Genomic DNA, 24,112 nt, shown 5'->3' on the forward strand with positions numbered 1-24,112 from the left:
TGCCCCCCACCTACCCCCACCGCCACGGCCACGGCCGTTGCAAGCAGCCACGCCCCGCGGCACGAGGGCTCGCCACCCCGGGGCTCGCAGCCCCCACGCAGCTTGCACGCCGCGCCTCCCTTCGCCCCACCCCCGCGCGCCCCCATCCGCCCCCGCGGCCAGCCCCGGGAGCGCCGGGCGAGCCCTCGCGCCTGCGCCTCGCCAACTTCCGGCCGCGGAACGCCCCGCCCACCCCAAGAAGCCCGCCTCCGAATGCCGCGTAAAACCTACCTGCCGCACGTCATTGGTCGAGACGACGAAGCCGTTGGCTCCCAGGCCCGCCTCGCCACCGCCTCTCACTTTTCCCAGGGCGGATGCGCCTGCGCTCAGCTGCCTGGGCGGGCTGGGAGGCGCGGGTTGAAAAGTCTCGTTCCAAGTTTGGAGAGAGAGAGAAGAGCGCTTCAGACCTCGGTACCCGCAAGCGGGGAGGAGGCAAGAGAGAAGGACGCAGCGTCTGGGGAGCACCCAGGCTGTAAGACGGAGCTCAGGCTTCGAGAGCTAGAAGTGTGTGACGCGCCTGGGAAAGGCAGGAGCGCCTGCGGTTGGGCTGCTCTTGGTTAGCAAGGGGAGTCCGAGGAGGCGGCGAGGGGCGAACGACCTGACGCAAGATGGCGAGTAAAGAGAGTAAGAGGCCCTGCGGGGCGGCGCGCGGCGGGGGGCGGCGGGGGGCGGCGGGCGGCGGCGGGCGTGCGAGGCCGCGACACGCGCCGGCGAAAGGCGCGAATTGGCGTGAGGAGCAGGGGGCGGGGCCGGGCGCGAGGCTGGGCGCGCGCCTCGAGGGGCCTACGCGGGACGGGGCCGCGGCGCGGACGGCTCCGAGCACTTCCGGAGCCGGGCGCGGGGCCGCGGGTTGGGCCCCCTTCCCGCCACCCCCCCCTCCGCCACCCTTCTCCGGCGGCGTCGCTCCCTCGGCCCCCGGGCGGAGGCGGCCTGCGCCGCCGGAAAGCGGGCACGGCGCCTTCTTCCAAGCGCGCGCGTCGACCGCTTCGGGGTCGCGGCCCTTGTCCGGGGGATTCTGGAACTCGCCGGCTTATGGCTGCCGACGCGGGCTCGTGGGAGCTGAGGCCTCTCCTTGGTTGGGGGATGGAGGGAGCGGGCTGGTGGGTTTCTGCTACACGTGGATTCGTCTAGCAGGGTGGGTCGGTGAGCCCCTCTACATACTGGTCGTCATCTTGGAACAGGTGCGAACAGCTGCAACCGGCAAAACAATTGCGATGTCTGTGTAATTAATTACCCAATTTTGTATACGCAGGCGGTATTGATTTCAAAGTGCAAAAAATAAGCTTCCTGGTGTTAATATCTTCTCCACGTTCTGGAATAGCAGTTAGTTGTTCGTGTCCAAATTAGAGCTAAAGGGAAAGAGATTAGGTGTGGCCGTCTCGAGGTGACCTCCAGTAAAGATTCTGACTTCGATCCCTCACAGCCACTTAATCGTGTGGGCTTTCTCCAAATTTCAGTGTTTGAAGATACTGTGGAGGAGCGTGTCATCAATGAAGAATATAAAATCTGGAAGAAGAATACACCGTTTCTGTATGACCTGGTTATGACCCATGCTCTTCAGTGGCCGAGTCTTACCGTTCAGTGGCTTCCTGAAGTGACTAAGTAAGGGTTTCTGGCAACTTTTATTTTGCATAAATTTAACTGTTGACCTGGATTTCTTAGTTGTTTTTTGGGGTTTTTTTTTTTTTTGGCGTTTTATACATAGAACATAAGCAAGTAATCAATTTAGTCCTTGGGTGATGTGGCAGGTGATTTTAATTTTCAAAACAAGCGATTTATGGGGTGGTTTCTGACGTATAAATGTGGCGTTAAAAGGGGACAAAGAATCTGTTGTGAGGTTAAAGATATTTGTAGGATGCACTGGATGTATTTGACATTTCTTGGACTTAAATATAGATCAGCACCTCCTTGGGCCCCAGACTAATGGATTTCTTTAAAACTTTATGGAGAAAATAGCATATATACAAAAAAGTACTCAAATCATAAGTGTATGGCTTGATGAATTTTTGCAAAGTGAATACACCCTTGTAACCAGCCGCTGAGATGAATACGTTTTAATTGGCAAAGGAGAAAAGAACTTAGCAGCAGTTCACCAAGGAAAAGGTGTTGGTGTTGACATATAATATGGGATACACTTTGAAGTTGCTGTTGGTCTTTGTGAAAGTGTTCTTTCCACCTCTTTGTAAAATTTCTCTGGTAATAATTGCTGACATTTATTGAGCACTTAGAACAGGGCCTGGCGCATCTGAAGAGTTCTATGTCCTATTATTTGGTTTAATACAGCAGTACAATAATTACTTTTCCTCATTCTTTTTTTTTAATCTATGTGGAAACTGGGGCTGAGATGTTAAGTAACGTGCCCCAGATCACACAGCTGGTAAGTGGTGGAGCGGGCTTTCGAACCCAAACCAGGTGGCCCCAGAGTTGAAGTGACCTCTGCACTAGGTTATCTTTCTCATACAGTTGGCACTTTTCCTAGTAGGAACTTGGCCATGTACTTTAAAAGTGTATTACATTTGAGTATGGTGAGCATATAACTAAATGAGGATTAATCAAACTCTAATCTAGAGGGGATTTTGCAACAACTTTTAAAAGTAAGAGTAAATTACCTTCCTATAAATCCCCTCATATGATGGTCAGGTTCTCCATATGCGAGCACTGACTTCCATACAGTTAGGGACTTCCTTTGGGCTTCCCCAAAATCTCAGTGTAAATATGCACATGTGGGAAGAGGAGCCAAGAACTAAATAATGGAGACTTATGAGTGCTTACAACTTTGACCATCAAATGCTTAAGGGTATTGAGGTTCTGGTTTAGAGCATCATGTGCATTTGACTCTATGTCTTCCTGTTAAGCAGATTTAAAACTTAATTTACATTCTCTTGGATCTTTTTGATCTACTCTAACAGTAGAAGAGCTGGCTTGAATCCTGCCCCTTGCTGCTTAGTGTTGTGAATTAGGGCAATTGGTCAGTTTCTATCCTGGAGTAGTCTGGTCTGTAAATGGAGGTGTTGATGGTTCTGACAGCCTACATTTGAGGAAATAAATAAGATCGTGCATGTTTAAGTGCTGGTGCAGAATGAGTACACAGTAAGTGGTGACTGACGGTAATTCTCCCACCCTTTCCTATTCAGAAATAATTTGTTAGGGTGGAATCTCTCTTCTCATTTGTATTTCAATGAAAGCTGCTTACTGAAGTCTTTATAAAATGTTACCTATAACATGTTTTGTGTAAAGATTTTAAGGATAATAAAGATAATAGATCTGTGTGTTCTCAGCCCAGATGTTACTTATATATTTACACTTAGGAACTTAACAGAAAATACTTTAAATTATGTATTCCATGGTGTTCTTTGCATGCAAAGAAGTGGGATCTGGTTGTGGGACGTGCAGTGGCTCTGGGAATGCAAGAAGATGCCAGCCAGCCTGCATTCTTGGGTGTTGAGGATGGCTGTGTGGTGCTTTTCCGGGTTCTGTTTGGGGTATGAAGGGACTGTGATTGTGTTTCATCACTATGTAGAACAGTAGAAATGTTGACTCTCTTATAGCCTGGCTCTTTGAGAGCTAGGCCCTACTCAACCTCATCAGGCTGGCCTTCTGCCTACACACAACATGCTTCTGAATGAGTACTTGCACTTTCTGAGCTGTTGTCCTTAAATTCAGTTAGGTGATCATCCAGATAGTTGATTTGGCTCTTTAAATTATTTAGGTGTCTCTAAGAAATTATTTTTCAAAACTGGTAGATTATTATTTCATATCTCTTATTGAATAATTTCCTAAACATGTCGAGACTTACTGTCTACTTAAAAACCTGTGTGCTCATTCAAACTCAGATGATACAAAAATGCATAGAGTGAAGACTAAGTACCCTTCCACATCCTTTGTTCTCCTAGTTCCCTTACTCAGAGTGGTGGCAGTTCTTGTTTGCGATTTCTTATCCATCCTGCTGGCACAAAGGAGTACATGCTTTGTCCCGCCATCTTTTTTTCTGGTAGCAAGTTGTTGACTTGACTTTGGATCTTAGTTCCCAACCGTGGATCGAACCCATGCCCCCTGCAGTGGAAGCATGGAGTCCTGACCACCAGGGAAATCCGCTTTCACTTGACTTTTTAATTAGAAGTTTATATTGGAGACATTTTTCCTATCAGCATACTCAGATATATGCTGTTTTGTTTTAAGGGCTCCATAAAATTCCTTTTATGGATATACTGTAATCTGTGTCACCAGTTCCATATTGATGGGTACTTGTTTTCAGTCTTTTACTGCTTCAGGCAATGCTGCTGAGACTAACCTTGTGATAATCTGTGATTGTTGGGTGAATTTCTTAGCAGTAGAGTCCAAGTGGTCAAAGGATCCTGGCACTGAAGATAGACAAGGTCTTTTATAATGAGTGCTTCTGCAGCCTTAGGTGCATCCAGTATTGGAGTAAAATAGTGAGACACTGATTGGCTCAGGAAAATAGGCTTGTATTTTAATGATGGAGGTGAACGAATTTGTAGTAAAAGAAAAATCCTTATATGATGATTGGGTCAGGGAAACCGGAATAATTGAATTTTAGAGTTAAAAGGAGTTTTTCAGACCTTCTAGTCCATCTTGGATCCTGCTTCTTAGAAAGGTCATGTGATGAATTGACATGTTTAACCTATAACTTTACCTTTTGGTCTTAGTTTTGTCTGCTTGATGCCATAAAAAAGAAGTCACTTTCATCCTTTTCTGTCAGTCCTAACATTGCTCTGTGGTGCCTCCTTTCTCTCAAGTATTCTTATTCCTTTTCAAATGATTCTCATGAGATATGTTGAAGTTCCCTTTCATTTTAAGCCGTTATTCCTTGTAAAGGTTTTATTTTCTCTAAATCCTCCTAAAGTACATTGCCTAGAGCCTGATTTTCTAAGTGTAGTTTTTCCAGTTAAAAATAAGTGAGTGAATGGTCACGTGTATTGCCTCCTCCTTCCCTATATAAATTCATCTAAGATGAAATTAATTACCTGTTTTGATAGCCACATCGTATTCTTGACTACTGAACGTACGTCGACTCAGACCCGTGTCTTTTTTCAAATAAGCTGCTATTGCTTAGCCATGGCTGCCTTATTCTGTTCTTGGAGTTTTTGTGTATTTATTGCTCATCTTTACCAAATCTTGGTAAGTCAAATCAATCTAAGCCAAATCTTCGTAAAATTTCATCTTGTATTTTTTAGTTATTACTAAATTACATGCCTAGAAGTAACCCACAAACCTTTTCTCTAAACCACTGAATCCTTTGTACAACTGGCATTTAGAAACAGATAAATAGTCTAGGTTGTCTGATGCTGGGGCCCAGAGCCTTATTTCACAGCCTTCCTTACTGAGATGGGACCATGAAGCACAGGCGAAAATTGCTGTTGTAGATAATACAAATGTTAATAGATACAGGTGCAAAACCGTTGCTTGTATCAGGGTGCAAAGAAGCACCAGTGATTTCTTCAGCCACAAAGTGAATTTGCACAGACTAGGGTAACAAAGATCCCACCCCCATAAAAAATGAGAATGCCTATTTTATAAGCTTTAAGCACCATAAATATAAATAAAGGGTTTTCACATCATGCCGTTTTCACTTATAACCTGTTTTTAGGTGAAGAAACTGAGGCCCACAGGGAAGTTGTGATTTAAGGAATTGCACATAACTAATTTTAGCTTGAGCCAGGATTTAAACCCAGTTTTTCTGACTCAGCACTTTATTTTTTCCATTGTACATTGTTGCCTTTTACTCAGAAAGCAGAAACATCTAGTGTATTAAAATTGAAGTTTTTTTTGTAGGCGAGAAGTCGTGATTTATGAATATGGGGATTGATGTACTGAATTTGTTAGCAGCTATATTTCTTATAGGATTAGTATGACTTATTTTCTTTCCTAAACAGACCGGAAGGAAAGGACTATGCCCTTCATTGGCTAGTGCTGGGGACTCACACATCTGATGAGCAGAATCATCTCGTGGTGGCTCGAGTCCATATTCCGAATGATGATGCACAGTTTGATGCTTCCCACTGTGACAGTGAGAAGGGTGGTAGGTATACCATGTATTCCAGTACTGGCATCCAGAGGAGTAGTCCTCTCGTTATATATTATTAAAACTTTATACTAATATCTTTTGGCCTAGCAGTTTAACCTCTAGGACTTTATCCTACAGAACTACTCACCCACATGTGTGCAAGGATTTTACAGTAGCATTATTTGCAAGGTTGAAAAATTAGGCTCAACCTAGCAACCCAGATGTTAGTTTATAGGAAATTGGTGAAACACATTATGGTATGTTTGAAATACTGTGCAGCTATTACTAAGAATGAGCGAACTCTGAATTTTACACACACACAGATAAAGCTGTGTGCACTGGTATGGAAAGGTGTCCGAGGTAAATTGAGTAACTGGTATGTGTGATTATAGTAACTGTTTTGCTAACAGTAAGAATATGTGTTGGTGTAGGCATAGAAAAAAGTCAGGAGGCATTTACACCAAACAGTTAATAGTGGGTTTTTTATGGAAGCTGTTGGCCCCCATCCCCCAATCCAAACATGCATTCCCCTGTTTTGGTATTCCCACAGCCCCCCAAGTGGTGATTTTGCTAGGAGGAGTCACACTATGCTCATGGCTAAGGTTTGTTACAATGAAAAATGCAGAACAACAGCAGGAAAAAGATACACATCAGGGAGTCTAGGAAACTCCAGCACAAGTCTTATCCAGGGCCACGCAGTGTGCTTTCTCTTTGGCAGCAAACGACAGGGAGTCGTGTGGACTGTCTCTGCTCAGGGAAACCCCTTCGAGGGTCAGGGTCAGTCTTTCATGGGGGTTAGTTTTGTAGGCACATCATACTAGCAGCCAGCCATGACAGCTTAAACTCAGGACCCCAGTAATGAAATCAGATGCGTATCGTCAATCTTGATATTTGTGCACAGGAACTCTGACAGACTGGTACAGCACGGTCTGTTGCTTCGGGTGTACACCTCGAAATCAGCCCATCAATGACATAGAGAACATTCTGAGGTCCATGTTCCCAGGAGTTGGTCAGGGGTCAGTCATGGTCCCAATGTCCATCAGGGCTGCAAGGGCTAAGCAACCAGACCTGCTGGATTAGTGCTTTTCCACAGCCCCAAATGGTTGAATAGAGCTTAACATTGTCCAGTATTTGCTTTAAGTTTCTTCTTATTGAAAATAAAATACTACTTTATAGCTACAGTCCTGCCACCCTTACTCCATTCCTCCTAGCTTTTCTCTCCAGAATTCATCACTGTCCTGAAATTAGTGTGCCATTTTCAACTATTTGTATTTTTATTATTCATACAGTAGTAAACATACATAATATTGTATTACAGTTTGCTTTTTTCATTCAGTTTTGTGTTCGTTTAGCATGTAAATGTCTAGCTCATTTTTAACTGCTGTATAGCATTGCATTGTGCTTAAACCTCGATTTATTCTTCTTTTAAGGGGCGATTGGATCGTATCTGTGTGGGTGTTTTGCTGTTAGGAGCAATGCTTCAGTGAACATCCTTGCCACATCTCATACACGTGGGAGAATTTATCTAGTGGAGTGGAATTGCTGAGTTTTTTGGTGTATTCCTTGTTAACGTAAAATAAAACTTTTCCAAAATGATTTATTTAGTTTATCACATTTACAGTTCATAGCCCATTATCCTACAACCTTATGCATTATTTCTGTAAATATTGTTGTAATCAGAAAAATTTTAATGGCTTTTAGTCCTAAAGTATGTACTTAATTAGACTTTCAGCTTAAGAATTAGTCTCTGTGCATAGTATATGGAGATATAAAGTTATTAGTCACTTGTGCAGTGAATTAACAGTCTAACAAGTGACTGCAGTAATTCACAGTTAACCCCTTTTTAAGTTTTCAGTTGTGGTATTTTTAATGGATTCTATTATCATTAAGGTAGTGATTTTTCAAACTTTTCCTTTTGAGTTTGAGAAAACAAAAAACCCTGTGTACACAGTAAATCTTACCTGGAAGCCCAGTTTTTTATTAAAGGAGAGCTTTTGAGTTTGTTTTCACTAAAGGAATTGGGAAAGTTGAGTATCTTTGTAGCAGAAGGGTGAGAAAGAATCCTTGGGGTCCATGGTGATGGGAGGTTGAAAATATAAATGTGGCAGCTTTGGAGCAGGGTCTCAGGAGTTGGCAGCTGCTAGGATCAGGAGGGGTGGTCTTAGAAAGGCTGAGGCATTTTCTTCCATTGACGCGATGGGAAGGGGAAGTGCTGAGAGGGAAATGGGTGTGATTGCGTATGGTCGTGTGAGAGGAGCTGTGTGAAATGGGATATGATTTTCAGCCACAGAAATAGTAAGCAGTGTGTGCCGTAGAGAAGAATGGCTGCATTCTGGCCCTGCCCCCACCCCCGGGCCTCGCAGCTTGCAGGATCTTAGTTCCCCAACCGAGGATCGAACCTGGGCCCCTGCAGTGAAAGGGCAGGATCCCTAACCTCGACTAAATTCTCATAGTAAGGCATGGGAGCTGGTGTTGGTTAAGCATTCCCACATAGCAAGACCTGGCTGAAACTGAGAAATAGCTTACTGCTTTCAGTGTGTTTTTGCCGGGCCCCAGCTAGTCTCTTTTACTTGTTACCTACCTGACTTTATTAGGCATTTGAGTTAGTGTTACTTGACCTGAGACACAGGGTGAGCTATAAAGGAATGTGCGAAGAAGAAGCGATATAGGTCAGGAAGAAATAACAGTTATAATGTGAAGCCTCTGAACTTTTGAAGTGTCAGCAACTAATTCAAGTTTTTATCTATGAGCACAAAAAAGAAAATGTTCTTGTTGGCTATTATCTGCTTAGATGTTCTTTACTTGTATTCTTTCCGCTATCATCTTGTTGCTTCTCAGAAGTTTTCATACTCTTTATGTAGCTTTGTCACTTCCAAGGCCTTTTTAATAACTATTTAACATTATAAGTCATATTCCCACACCAGATAGAGAGGTTAGCCCACTCATTTTAGCTTTGGCACTCTACTAGCAGTTGAACTGACATGTTCAACTGGATTGAATGTGTTCAAGGATTTTGGAGGAACTGGGGTGGGTGGGTGGGTGTGTGTGTGTGTGTGTGTGTGTGTGTGTGTGTGTGTGTGTGTGTGTCTTGGGGTTGGGTGGGGGTTAGCATGGACTTCTGATATGCTGTTTTTCACTTTAAACTCAAGGAGTGTTCATACTCCTGAGGATGAACCTGTCTTAATGAAACCTAAAATACAGTTCTAATTTCAGCACTTCCTAATAAGTTGTATTTGAACTAAAAAGGCTGAGGTGTGTTGTGTGGTTATTTGAATTTTCGTGAATAATTACGTCCTCTTCACAACTGAAGGAAGCTGATTTTTAAATGTTGTAAGTCCAAGGTGGAACTGAATTAACTTGCACAAAATAGGTATCAATATTTTCCAATTCAAATGGGCTTTGAGAATAAATTAATTCCAAGTGGCAAGCGAGCCTATATTTTTGTGTGCTCGTGCGCGTACTCTTGTTCTGTCTTGTCAATTTGTGTGGTATTCTATCAGATTAAAACCTCAGGTTGATTAAACTAAGTGACTTGTGAATTTTAATCGTAAGTGTATGTGTTTATTTCTTTCTTCTCACATTAGAATTTGGTGGCTTTGGTTCTGTAACAGGAAAAATTGAATGTGAAATTAAAATTAACCACGAAGGAGAAGTAAACCGTGCTCGTTACATGCCGCAGAATCCTCACATCATTGCTACAAAAACTCCGTCTTCTGACGTGCTGGTTTTTGACTATACAAAGCACCCTGCTAAACCAGGTATGTAGTAATAAAGTCAGACCATTGCTTGACCCTTCTTGATTTGAAGTGATAATGCTTTGACGTCATTCAAACTAGTATACTCTAATTTTTAAAGGTTTAGAAATTTTTTCAGGGGTCCCCAAATCACGCTCAAGTTCAGTGATTTAACAGAAGGACCTCACAGCAGTTTATTATTAAGTTTATTATAGGAAAGTATATAGAGCAAAAAGCAGGAATAAAAACTGGCTAAGATTTATTATAGGAAAGGATACAGAGGAGAGGAGGAGAAAGATACACATCAGGCACAGTCCAGAGAGGTCAGGCATAGACTTGTGAATCCTCCTGTGGGGCCACACACCACAGGGGCATAAATGTCTCTGCCTAGGGAAGCCCATTTGAGTCTCAGTATCTAGGGATTTTATGGAGGTCTGGTTACATAGGTACATTCTGCTCTGTGACCAGCCATGGTAAGGGAAACTCAGGACCCCAGCAGTGAAGCCAGATACATCATGAATCTTGCTCAACAATCCTACAAGTCTCAACAAGCTGCCACAACATGCCCCACTGCTCTGGGCCTACGCAGCTTCATCAGATGGCGACATGAATTTTGTGAGGGTCACATTCCCAGGGGCTGGCTAGGTCAGTCATGGTTGCAGGCTACCCTGGAGACATGCAAGGACTGAATAGCCAAACCTGCTGTGTTAACTCTTTCCTCAGAAAAATATTTTTAAAAATTGACTTGGAGGTGGGGTGGATTGTCACCATGTAAATTTGTGGGCTGGTATAGTTTTCAGTATTTTGTGTTAGAGCTTAGTACTAGATTTTGCAAAGGAACCAGTCATTTTATGAGCATTAGACCTGGTTTGCATTGAATATTTGAAATGAAGCACAGAGAACAGGCTGTAGGTCAAACCAAGTCTTTGTATGTAGTGCTTTTCCATGCATTGTAATAAATGTTATGGCTCACTCAGGAGTGAGAATTTGCTCTTACCAGCTCTGATAAATAGATAATCACTTAGTAGTTAATGTATTTCTTTTTCTTTTCTTTTTTCTTTTCTTTCTTTCTTTTTTTTCTTTTTTTTTTAGACCCAAGTGGAGAATGTAATCCTGATCTTAGGTTAAGAGGCCACCAAAAGGAAGGCTATGGTCTTTCTTGGAATTCTAATTTGAGTGGACATCTCTTAAGTGCATCTGACGACCATGTGAGAAACCTATTCTTCCTAATCTACTCATGCACTGAGAGTTAAAGACTGTGTCACGGACAGCTCTGCACTGAAGGAGACTAATAGATGAAAGGTTTTTTAAGATAACACTGATTGTTGTGATAACATTTCCACAGGATTTAGAGCAATGGTTATCACACTGCCCTTTTGGAGCCTTAGAATTCCACAAAGCTCTTTTGAAGCAGCCTTAGAGTGGAGGGAAAGTGGGCAAAAGGTGTCCCATTATTTAAAAGTGGACCTCTATAATGGAGACTCTTTAAAGTGTTTGTGAGGCCTGATTAATATAAATTACATTTTAGTTTAGTTTTTGTTTTGTTTTGTGTTTGTTTGTTTGTTTGTTTTTTACTGTTTTTTAAGTGTACAATTCTGTGAGTTTTAGTATATTCACGAAGTTGTGAAACCATCACCACTATCTAATTCTAAAACATTTTCATCAAATGTCATAAGTAACTCCATACCCATTAAACAGTCACTCCTCACTCCTTCCTTACCCCAGTTCCTGGCAACCACTAATTTACTTTCTATCTCTATAGATTTGTCTTTTCTTGATATTTCATATAAATGGAATCATACAGTATGTGGCTTTTTCTGTCTGGCTGCTTTTACTTAGCATAATGTTTTCAGGGTTCACCTATGTGAAAGCATATGTCAGTACTTCATCCCTTTTTATGGCTGAACAATATTCCATTATATAGATATGCCACAATTTAGTCATTTATCAATTGGTAGAAATTTGGGCTGTTTCCACTTGGGGCTACTTGGAGCATTGTTACTGTGAACATTTTTGTGCAGATTTTTATGTGGATATGTTTTCATTTCTCTTGCGTAGTTGCCCAAGAGAGTGGAATTTCTGAGTCATATGGTAACTTTATGTTTAGCTTTTTGAATAACTGCCAGACTGTTTTCCAAAGCAGCTACACCAGTTCACATTCCTGTCAACATTGTACCAGGGTTCCAGTTTCTCCCTGTCCTTACCAACACTTGTTATGGTCTGTCCTGATGATAGCCATTCTCGTGGGTGTGAGGTGGTATTTCATTGTGGTTTTGACTTATATGTATTATTTATTTATTTATTTTTTAGACTTATATGTATTATTGATGTTGAACATCTTTTCATGTGCTTACTGGCCATTTCTGTATCATCTTTGGAAAAATTTGTGTTGAAATGCTTTGTCCATTTTAATTTTGTTTTTTGTTGAGTTTTGAGTTCTTTATATATTCTACATACAAGTGCTTTATCAGATATATGATTTTTAAAATATTTCTCCCATTCTTGGGGTTGTTTCACTTTTTTGATGATTTCCTCTGAAGCACAAAAGTTTTAAATTTTGAGTTCAGTTTATGTGTTTTACATCACTTTTGCTTTTGATATCGTATCTAAGAAACCATTACATAATCCAGCATCACAGAGATTTACACCTATGTTTTTTCCTAAGAATTTTACAGTTTTAGCTCTTATATTTAGGTCTTTGATCCATTTTGATATGGTGTGATGTAGGGGTCCAATTTCATTCTCTGCATAAGGATGTCCAGCTTTCCCAGCTAATCTTGCCCTATTGAGTTGCCTTGGCATTCTTTAATATAAAGTGTTTTAACAATGAAGAGTACCACACAAATGCAAGGTGATATTATTAATTTATTATAGGTCAATGTTAGTAGCATTCTTGCTGCTAACAGCCCCATATTTTCTTTCATGGTTCCCATACTATAAGCATAAAATTTGGTATGACTCCAAGCACAAGCCGAGAGTAGACTTCTGGAAGTTTTGAAAGCTCATGTAACTTGGCCACAGTTAGCATTTTATGTCAGCTTCATGAGAGTACATTCCTCATGTTCTTCCTAGTATATCCCCGTGCCTGGAACAGAGCCTGTCACATCATAGACCTTCTTTATATGTCTGTTAATCGCAATTTCTGTTAAGCTTTTTGGAATATTGAAAGGTAATTGGCCCAGTCAAGATTGTTTCATTACAAGCAATCAAAACCAACTCTGGCTGATTGTTTTGTTTTTCTCTTATTTTTCTCTAGATTTTTGTAAATTAAATTTTCACAATTTTTAGTTTTTCTTTTTAAAGATATTTTTCAGGTGAATTTTCTGAGTGGTCTTTTTAAAAAAATACCTCTTAATTTTTTTGAAATTTTTATTTTTTGCCTGAGTCAGGTCTTAGTTGTGGCACAGGGGATCTTTGATGAGGCATGTGGACTCTTTGTTGCAGCGCTCAGGCTTCTCTCTAGTTGTAGCATGCAGGTTCCAGAGTGCATGGACTCTATAATTTGTGGCACACAGGCTCTCTAGTTGTGGCGCACGGGCTTAGTTGCCCCACGGCTTGTGGGATCTTAGTTCCCTGACCGCAGGTTGAACCCACATCCCCTGCGTTGGAAGGTGGATTCTCTACCACTGGACCACCAGGGAAGTCCCCCTATTTTAATTAATTTTTGAAAAATAAATGTATACCCCTTCACGTATTTCTCCCACCCTCTACCCCTGGCAACCACCAGTCTGTTTGTTATGTCTGTGAGCTTGTTTTTTGTTGTTGCTGTTTTTAAGTTTCCATATATAAGAGAGATCATACAGTATTTGTCTTTCTCTAACTTATTTCACTTAGCATAATGCCCTCAAAGTCCATGTTGTCACAGATGACAAGATTTCCTCTTTTTTATGGTTAAGTAGTAGTCCATTGCATATATATAACATATCTTTATCCATTCATGCATTGATGGACACTTACATTATTTCCATGTCTTGGCTGTTGTAAATAATGCCAAAGTGAAAATGGGGATGCATATATCTTTTCGAGTTAGTGTTTTTGGTTTTTTTGCATAAATACAAAGTGGGATTGCTGGATTGTGTGCTAGTTCTATTTTTACTTTTTTGAGGAACTTCCATAACTATTTTCCTTGGTAGCTGAAGATGGCCACCAATTTAAACAGAAAAGGAATTGATTGGAAGGGCATTGGGTAGGGTAGCTTACAGAATTGCTGTGATGGCTAGAAAATGACCTAGAAAAGAGGAGAGGCCAGGTCATTGACCCAAATTAGGCCAGTGAGGATGTCACTCTTGCCACCCTTGGGAAGTGGACGTAACACCCCCAAAAACACCCCCCCCCCGCCCCAATCATCAGAACAGATTCTCCTTTGTTGCTATTCACACTTCAAAGACCTGGTCAGGTGATAGAGCCCGTGTCATGTTCTTGCAGCCGTGCTGCAAGGGAGGCTGGGAAGCAAGGGTCTATCTTTGTTTTCTGAAAGGAAGCTTTCCTCTGTTCCCTCAAAGTGGACATAGGAGAGTCTCCCAAACAGGGAGGATGGGTTATACTCAAGAACTTAATTACTAGTACTTTTGGAAGACACCACACTGGGAGTTGCTAGTCATAATTAATAGCTGACATTTCCCAAGGGCTCCACATATGCCAGGCATCTTGCTAATGTTCCCAGAATCCTGCTGAGGTGAGAGCAGGTGATGGCAAGAGATCTACACATTGCGTCTCTTCTGTGCATATAAGTTGTGCATCCGAGTGTGTAAGTATCAACACAGAGGCTAAGGGCCACGTGTGTTATGTAACAGAAACCCTTTCAGATAAAAAAGTGATGTATAAAGAGATGAAGCTCATGCTAGTGTCAGTGGAATTAGTTTGAATATACCTTAATGGAATTACCTCTTATTTTAAACCACTGAGATGAGCGTCATTGCCCTATAGCTTGTGATATTTTTTCATAGAAACTTAGGACTTTTCCCAATGATTTTTATAATGAGATGTTGAGATAAGACTCAGCTCCCAGAGCCTGTTCATCTGTGATCTTTGGGGTCTGGGCAGGCCTCTACCAGTAGCCTTGTAGGAGTTCCTAGGTCATTCACCTGTTGTACTTCCTAATGTGTGTAGTAGTTTCTGCTGTGAAGTGAGACTTGTCCAAAGGCTTTTGCTTTTGAAGAGACATATTTTAGTTTTAATTCCCAGTCTCCCAACCCAGCATGAAGTTTTAAGATGTTTAGTAGATACCAAACACCAGGCTCTCAGTGTTGTGTTGTGTAATCTAGATGAATTTTAGATACTTGACTGAATGCATGTAGGTGGAAACTCTAACCTGAGTGTTCCTTGCCTGTCACCATGCTGTCTTCCCATCCCCATTACTCTGTATCTTCCTTGGCCTCTGCATCTCAGATCATAGAAGCTATTCCAATACAGTCTTCTGTTTATGAAGCTTCACTTTTGTTTATATTTCCTCATCCCTCGTGTTTATTTCTAACTTGTATATAGTTAAGTAGTTTTGTTTTTAATAAAGGTGTTTTAAGTAGCTGTTAGCATTAATTCAGTCTCTTATAACTTGTTTTGTTCCTTCTTCAGACTGTCTGTCTGTGGGATATTAATGCAGGACCAAAGGAAGGCAAAATTGTGGATGCTAAAGCGATTTTTACTGGCCACTCGGCTGTTGTAGAGGATGTGGCCTGGCACCTGCTGCATGAGTCATTGTTTGGATCTGTTGCTGATGATCAGAAACTTATGATGTAAGGTGGAAAATTCAGTGGGGTCTCATTATATGGGTGTCCTGAATGACCGTCAGTGATTGTGGTGGCCTGTGGTTTGATTGTTTTTGGTTTTTTTTTTTAATTATGTCTTGGTCTTCAAAAAAGAGAAAAAATAGCTTTAGTGAGGTATAATGGACATAATAAACTGCAAGTAGGTATGGTCTTTTTACATAAAAGTTACTGTGCTGTATGATTGAACACAACTTTTTATTTAGAAAAAGGGAAACAGGTATGTACACATGAAGAAACATGCTTAGGACAGTGGTATGTATCAAAACTGGGATGAGGGTGGTTTGCATTGAAGTTGAGGGAGGAGAGTGATTGCATCAAGGCATGGCCACGGGGCTGCATTCAACCACCTGAAATGCTTTTTATCTCATAAACTAATATCTGAGGCAAACAAAACAAAATACTGAAATTTGACAAGGCTAGGTTGTAGGTATCAAATTGTTACATTATTCTCTATGTAGTATCTTATGTATGCTTGAAATAGCTGGTAATCCAGACAGGAACCTAAGAGAACAAGAAAGCAGAAATAGCCTTAGTTTGTTTTGCGCAGGTTTAGAGCATATCACCTAGTGGTTAGAAGTCCAAATTGCCAACCTGCGTGGTTGGTGGCCCTGAAGGGGGGAGTTAACGAAAGAACAGTGGCGTGGAGTGGTGCTGATGTGGGCGTGAGGGGGAGAGAGAGTGGGCAGGGTTGAGTGGCCTGCTCGTGTGCTGTGTGTGTCTTGTACCTTTGTGTTTTAGATGGGACACCAGGTCCAATACCACCTCCAAGCCGAGCCACCTGGTTGATGCGCACACCGCTGAGGTCAATTGCCTGTCGTTCAATCCCTATAGCGAGTTCATTCTCGCAACTGGCTCTGCAGATAAGGTTTCTAAGTTTTTGCATACTTGGTGTTTACGAACCCGTTTGTCTTGTTACTGCAATATTTTAAAATTCGTATGTAAAGTGCAGAAACGAATTCCTTTTCATTTATTTTTCTTCAGACTGTAGCTTTATGGGATCTGCGTAATTTAAAATTGAAACTCCATACCTTCGAATCTCATAAAGATGAAATTTTCCAGGTATGTGACAGTTTTCTGTTGTCTCTGTCAGATTTCAGTAACTTTTTGGTAGAGGGAAATCAAAAACTTTTTTCCTTTTATATAGTGGGCATGGGGCATTGTTTTTTTGTTGTTGGTTGGTTGGTTGGTTTTTGGTCCGCACTGTGTGACTTGTAGGATCTTAGTTCCCCAACTAGGGATTGAACCCACACCCTCCGCAGTGAGAGCACAGAGTCCTAACCAGTGGACAGGCAGGGAATTCCCTGTTTTTTATTTTTTAAAGCTCTTCTGCTGCTGCGTAAGTTAACTAGTGAGAAATAACTTGGAGCTTTTTAGAAACTATTAGTTCAGAAGTGGAAGGAAAAAACCTTTCAAAATAAGATCAGTTTAAAAAGTGAAGGGAGTTCCCTGATGGTCTAGTGATTGGGATTCGGTGCTGTCACTGCTGAGGCCCGGGTTCAGTCCCTGGTTGGGGAACTGAGATCCCGCAAGCCATGTGGCACGGCAATCAATCAGTTAAATAAGATTTTAAAAAGTGAAATACAAGCATTCTTCCTTTAAGATATGTCAGCTTGGTGGGTCCTTCAGTGAAAAATATCTTGTATGTGGTTTAAAATAGAGATTTGCACAGGCTGAGATACACTTCATTGACAATGTTAAAAGCTTCTGGGACAGTTTTAGGGCTGAATAAGTTTATTGGGACCCCTGGCTGAGTTCGCCTGTACTGGGGAGTATGACCTTCCTGGGGGCAGGCTGAGGAGATGGGCCATTTAAGAGCACCTAAAGGGGCAGGACAAAGAGGGTGAGGGCTTGTAGGCCAAGGAGAGGGTAAGAACACGAAATGGGGAAATGTCAAGGATTAGAACAGTATCCACAGACCTAGGAATGGATGATTCTTTACATTTTCAAATATGTATTGCTAGGTCCACTGGTCTCCACATAACGAAACTATTCTGGCTTCAAGTGGTACTGATCGCCGCCTGAATGTGTGGGATTTAAGGTAACTCGGGATCTGGTGACAAGAAATTGCATAAATATGCTAATCTCTCAGATTATGTAATAATTCATAAACTAAAAGCAATTTGCTAACCCCAATGTAATAAGTCTAAAATTAATTTTAAGTACCTTCCTGAAGAGTCTTTGTTCCATAAAATAGAAATGAATCAGCAAATGGACTGTAAAGTAAATTTATGCAAATGTGAGTTTTGTTTTTCTGTTGATAATTAGGACTGAAGTCAGGGGACGAGGGTGCATGTGTGTTTTAACATTCAGATGATGGTTTTGAAAACACTCTTGATATAGAAGAGGGTAAAGACGTCAGCTGTTCATGTCTCCTTGGATCTCACGTACACCTGCAGGACTAGTCTTTTTCAGTTTTTTTTTACCATTTGCTCTTCTGTGCTTTCATTGATTCTTTTCGCAGGTATGAGCTCCTGTTGTGGGTTGTTTAACTGCTGTGGATAAACTTGGGAACAGGATAAGCACAACCCATGCTGTCAGAGATCTTATGTTCTTCTGGGGGCTTATTGTGTAAAGAGTTTCTCCCAATTCTTAAAGTTCCTTGACTGCAGAGTTGCTATTCCAAGAATTTCAGACTCCTTTGCTTTTTTTCAGCCTTTAGAGCCATTGCATACATCTCTGTGAGATGTCCTTATCTCAAATTTAAATAATTAAATTCCCAAAAATAACTTCTTTCCTACCCGTATTGCTTTGAAGTGGAATGTTTTTAGTCAAGCCTGTCTTAATTACAGAGACAGTAGACGCACTTTTCAGACACTGCAGAATAAAATGCTTGTGTTGTAAAACTGCTAAACATCTAATGTTCTGCGTTCTTATAGAACAAACTCTGGCCATGATCCTTGCAAATGTAAAGAATCTTTAAAACAGACGTTTGAGTGATTTTTTTTTAATTGAAAACAATTTTAGTAATAAAATTAGAAACCTGAAACAAAAACTATAGTGTTGTATAAAGTGGTGCAGCAAGGTTTGGAAGTGTGACGTCCTGGCAACTAAATTGTCCTTAGGGGTGCCAGTAATAAATTTGCAGGCATTGACTAATTTCTTCTTCAAGTTCATTCATGACTTGCTATCTATTAATACGTTAGATAAAATTATGGACTAATGAAATGGTTGATGTTAGCGATTGTACTGACAGTGGGAGGAGAAACATAATTGTCTAGTAGTCCCATGTGTTTGGTTTGTTTGATTAGTTTTATGGGAAAGAAAAAGTCTAGCACTTGGAAAGTTGTGTATTTTGGCTGGGTTTTTTTTTTTGAGGAGTTATTACTAGCAAAGTTCACCTGTGGACTAGGTATCAGGACTGATAATTGGTGTGTAACTTGTATGATTTCACTGTTGGAACTGCTGGAAAATTCTACAAATTGAAGTTTTTAAGATAAAATTAAAACTTAACCTTTCCTTGACTTATACATTCCATAGTTAAAGTTGTTTTGTTGTCATATCTTCAGACAGATATACAGTACTAGTGTGTAATTGTTTTTCACTCCTGGAATGAAAAATGCTTTAAGAGTGAAGTGTAGGGACTGGGCATCAGTTCTTCTGTAGATATTTTATATTCTTTTCACCTTTTAATCCTAATGCAGGAAACATCTCAGTTAAAATAATTGAATGAATTTTAAGTTAATATTTATTAATAATTTCAATTCTGCAGCTTCAGTTATGAACAGCTCTTATTACCATTTCTAGAAAGTAAACACTCCACCCTCCCACCAAGTAAATAATCCAAAAACTCTGGTAACACTATAGAAATAAGTGGTTTTTAGAGTGCGTGTTTTAGGATGGGATTTCTGGGCTGATGCTGGCTTTGCAAACATTGATGCTAGAAGAATTTCAATAATGAAGGCATTATGTTCTTTCTCAATAGCAAAATTGGAGAAGAACAATCAGCAGAAGATGCAGAAGATGGGCCTCCAGAGCTCCTGGTATATATTGGCTTTTCTTATGCAAGATGAAGTGTCATATGCAGATTGGACTATTTGTCATTGTTTCATGTATTTGGAAAATGAGTCAAGAACTTCACATTCTAGCTCTTGAAGATGATTTCAGATTGGAGGCCTTGGAGGTTATTGTGATAGAGTTTTGATATTTATTGAAAATAGTAAATAGAGCCCAGTAGGTTTTACCAGTGTTTCACTAAGAATAATTTAGGCTCCTGGAAAATAGTGTATAATTTCTCACTGATTCTCTCAATTATTATGTTTCTGAGGATTTGGGGGTGAGGGGCATTGATATTCAGTTAGTGATACTTAACACCTTCTAAGAGTATGGAAAAACTTAGTGACCTGATTACGTGCCCTGCCCAGAAAAATGAACGCTTCCTCGATCTCGTTGATGCCAATAGTGTCTACCATCTTCCTTCCATTCCTAATTACATCATCTTGGCATCTCCTTGGCCCTTTGAAGGTTTGCATGGTGGTAGCTGTCCTCTGTCCTCATCCTTCCTGTCTCTGAGTCCTTCATGGTACACTTCAAGTCACTTTTCTATGAATCATTGCCAGACTTGGTAACGGTTCTTTGTCCTCACTCTGACTTCAACATTTGTCTCCACCAGTCATTTGGCAGATAATCACTCATTCCTCTGTAGTGTATTTAGCTCTTAGGCCAGTACTAATTTTTGGAACGCTTGGGCTTTGCCCATCACTTTTAAAAGGTAAAGAAGGCCATTGAGGATGAGCCCTGCGCACAGAAGATGTTCATTAAATCCCACATAGTACGGACATCCGAGACTCCCTTACTCCTTGTCGTGTGTGTTACTGTGCCCGACAGTGCTGGACTACAGCAGAGACGTACCAGTGTTCAGTATTAATACTTCTGCCACTTATAGTATTTCTCAATAAAGTGCTACCGTAGACAGATGATGGCATCTAAATGCTGTATTCTGTATTGGGTGACTCAATCTGAAAAGTCTGTTTTGTGATGCAGGGCCTCATAAATTTTAAAGTTTTTTTTTACCTAAGATGTTGCTACCAACTATTTTTACTTTTTTTTTTTTCACTTTGTTAACACTTCTATTGAGATATAATTTACAGATCATACAGTTCACTATTTAAAGTATACACTTCAGTGATTTTTAGTACGTTCATAGAGGTGTAAAAACCATCATAAGTCAATTTTATAATATTTTTGTCCCCTCAAAAAGAAACTACCCTTTAACCATCACCTCCTACTCATCTTTTGTGAGCCCCTGGCTACCACTAATCTACTTTATGTCTCTCTCGATTTGCTTGTTCTAGACATTTCATATGAGAAGAATCATAAAATAAGTGGTCTGTTGTGACTGATTCTTGCAGTTAGTATATAATGTTTTCAAGGTTTTCTGCGATTTTTTGATATCACAGGGAGAGGACAGTGTATTACTTTGTATATAATGTCTCTAACAATTTCATGGTCCTTGAGAAAAATCCACTAGGATTTTGCTTTTCTTTCTAATGAGAGTTTAAAATCAAGGGACATTTAAATGTAGTAAACTGTATACTAACAATAATTTAAATATAACAATCTCTTGATTTAATGACTCCTGTATATATTCCAAGCTCATGGTCTGAAAGTATTTTCACTTTTGTCCCCCTTACGACTATTTTTAAAAGCTGTTTACCCACCTACATTTTTAAACTGAATTGTTAGGTGAAATAGTTATCTTGCGTATAACCTAATTGGTAGAGACACACCTCATTGTCAGACTAGAGTCAAATCTGACTTTCTGTCAGGAAGGTGACGTAGCAGTTCATAACAAAGTCCTTGTGAGAATTGTTTCTTCCTTTGTTGTTTTATTTTTTTTGCCTCACTGCTTGGCATGTGGGATCTTAGTTCCCCGACCAGGGATTGAACCCGCACCCCCTGCAGTGGAAGCTCAGAGTTTTAACCACTGGACTGCCAGGGAAGTCTCAAGAACTATTTCTTCTGAATCTTAATTCTAAGATAAATGTGGCCCAGTGAAGGAAGTAAGACTGCCTTTCTAAGAAATTCAGCATTTCTTAGCAAATACCTGTTTTGCCCTTATGGGGGACTTTGTGGAGTTCGGGGAATGTTTTTTCCCCCAGCTTTGGGGTAGTGTGCCTTGGAGAGATTGAAGGATGGCTGAGAGGTATGCCTTTCCACTAGTAAGGGAGAGAAAAGGGATCCTTCAGGGGGCCACAGAAGAACCAGGAGACTCCAGGTGGGCCAGTTTTAGGAAAGAGTATATAACATGACATCCTGGAAATGCATTACCTTTAGTATTTGTATCTAAATATATATTTGCTAACGAGGCAGAATTTTAATGTGAATTGTATTAGGATTGCAAGCGGCACTGCGGAGCACTGTGGTCGTGAAGGAAAATGTCCTCTGTTTTAGATGGTGCAGGCTGAAGTATTGAGGGGTGAGGTGTGTTATCTGCAACTTTGTGGTGGCTTGGCAGGTGGTGTGTTAACAAAATAGTATTCGGGGCATCTAGGTGAAGGGTATCCAGGCATTCGTTGTGCTATCCTATTACCTCTTTGGAGGGTTTGGAAGTTGGCAAAATAAAGAGTGGTGGAGGGCTGCATTACTAAGCTTGTACCATCCTCCCTCCAAACTGCAGTTCAACTCCAGTTGCAAGACTGATGCTCTAAAAACTAATTTCTAACATCAGAAGATATGAAACCAAGGCTTTTTTGTTCTTGTTAACAGTTTATTCATGGAGGACACACTGCCAAGATATCAGATTTTAGTTGGAACCCCAACGAGCCTTGGGTCATTTGCTCAGTGTCTGAGGATAACATCATGCAAATATGGCAAATGGTGAGCGAAAATATTTGTTTTCCCTTAGCGACTGTTTTGGAGAGATTTTACTGATAAAGTGTAATAGAAATGTATCAAATATTTAGGTGCATATTATAGCACATATTTATAGAAAGTCTTAAAAGACCTGTATACATTGTAACAGTGTTTTTAGTTCAGTATGCACCTGTTGGGTTGGGAGAACTCTGTGCATGTTGATGCAGACATAGCACCTGCTCCAGTTTTCATGACTGTCATGTGCTTCATCAGTTGGGCTCTTGGCATCACTGCTCCCTGTGCAGTGTCTGCTGTGTCGTAGGCATGGAGGAGACAGGCGGAGACGCCAACGGTTCACGCTGAGTTCTGTGGTGATGCGCCCCAAGCACTTGACGTTTCTGGGGTGCTGTTAACCAGCCCTTTCATAAACTGCAGGACTGCCACTCCATCTAAATGTTGGAAATGCTTTTGGAAGATGTCTTTTATGGATAACTGAAATAAGCAGAGCATGGACAGCTAGATATGTGTGGAATTACATGCTGGCAAATAATTTTTGAGAACACTTGCCTGCTTTTTCCTCATTAACTTTATTAAAGTCTTTGAGGGTAAAACAGGAAACTAAGTTTACTCTATAATGTGTCCACATTTAATTTCCACCACTACATCACGCTGACCAGTGAAACCTCAAATCTGGATAGAACTATTAAATGCTGTTTTTAGATAGTCTTATAAAATCGTTGGGGAGTTTCACCTCTGATTTTATTTGGTTGTTATCTCCAGGCTGAAAATATTTACAATGATGAAGAGTCAGATGTCACAACATCGGAACTGGAGGGGCAAGGATCTTAAACCCAAAGTACAAGAAGCCTTTCTATTGAATGTAATGCTACATAAATGCTTGATTTATCAAGCGCCAAAACGGCATTGTATAGTAGAAGTTTAAGTGGGGTGGCATATGGCGTTCTTTACCTTCTGATCCTAGCACTTTCAAGTGAGCTGTTGCGTACTGTATCATATTGTAGCTTTTAGGGAAGAAAGGAATGTTGCTTAAGAAAGATCATCCGCTGTTGTTTTAAAATACAAGTTAGCAGGGTACTTGCCTTTGATTCAACTATTTTAAGTCCTTGTTTTCTCAAACTAAGTGCTTGCTGTTCCCAAATATGCAAGAATAACTTTTACACTTTTTCCCTCCAACACTTCTTCATTGGCTTTGCAGAAATAAAGTTTTAAAATAAACTTTGTTTTATTCCTTTAGAACCTGGGTTAGGGGGATGTGTGTGTGTGTGTGTGTGTGTGTGTGTGTGTGTGTGTGTGTGTGTGTGTATGTATGTCCCTTTTTTATGTGGAGGCTGTTAGGTATACACACTGAGAACTTACTGAATTTCTTTCCAAGGTACGTGATAGTATCTTTTTTTTTTTTTATTTTATTTTTTTGGGGGTACACCAGGTTCAATCAACTGTTTTTATACACATATCCCCATATTCCTTCCCTTCCTTGACGCCCCCCCTCGAGTCCCCCCCACCCTCCCTGCCCCAGTCCTCTAAGGCATCTTCCATCCTCGAGTTGGACTCCCTTTGTTATACAACAACTTCCCACTGACTGTTTTATCTTAATGCAAGCATCTTAATGGAAGCGGTGGGAGAAGTTAGGAGTCTATTTTGTGGTTGATTGGTGAATATAGAACTACCTAATGTAAGTCATCCGACCTATATGCTATTTGTGCAGGTTTAAACAAACTCTAGATTTCTCCCCAAGA

At 40.8% G+C, this 24,112-nt stretch overlaps 1 protein-coding gene across 3 annotated transcripts; it reads left to right on the forward strand.

The window, feature by feature from the left end:
• Positions 1 to 338: 338 nt before the first annotated feature.
• Positions 339 to 23,591, forward strand: RBBP7 (RB binding protein 7, chromatin remodeling factor). 3 transcript variants are annotated; one of them, XM_057718626.1, is made up of 12 exons: positions 339 to 663; positions 1,497 to 1,641; positions 5,934 to 6,079; positions 9,649 to 9,822; positions 10,891 to 11,006; positions 15,370 to 15,530; positions 16,302 to 16,428; positions 16,545 to 16,622; positions 17,525 to 17,601; positions 19,486 to 19,543; positions 22,269 to 22,379; positions 23,136 to 23,591. In XM_057718626.1, exons 1-12 carry the CDS (start codon positions 648 to 650, stop codon positions 23,202 to 23,204), a joined length of 1,278 nt encoding a protein of 425 aa, XP_057574609.1. In that variant the 5' UTR covers positions 339 to 647; the 3' UTR covers positions 23,205 to 23,591. The 3 variants fall into 3 exon arrangements, with proteins under 3 accessions (XP_057574609.1, XP_057574610.1, XP_057574611.1); XM_057718627.1 differs by having other exon boundaries at positions 9,676 to 9,822; XM_057718628.1 differs by lacking the exon at positions 339 to 663 and adding an exon at positions 959 to 1,220.
• Positions 23,592 to 24,112: the final 521 nt, after the last annotated feature.

This window comes from Hippopotamus amphibius, chromosome X, assembly GCF_030028045.1.
Source record: "Hippopotamus amphibius kiboko isolate mHipAmp2 chromosome X, mHipAmp2.hap2, whole genome shotgun sequence".
NCBI lineage: Eukaryota > Metazoa > Chordata > Mammalia > Artiodactyla > Hippopotamidae > Hippopotamus > Hippopotamus amphibius.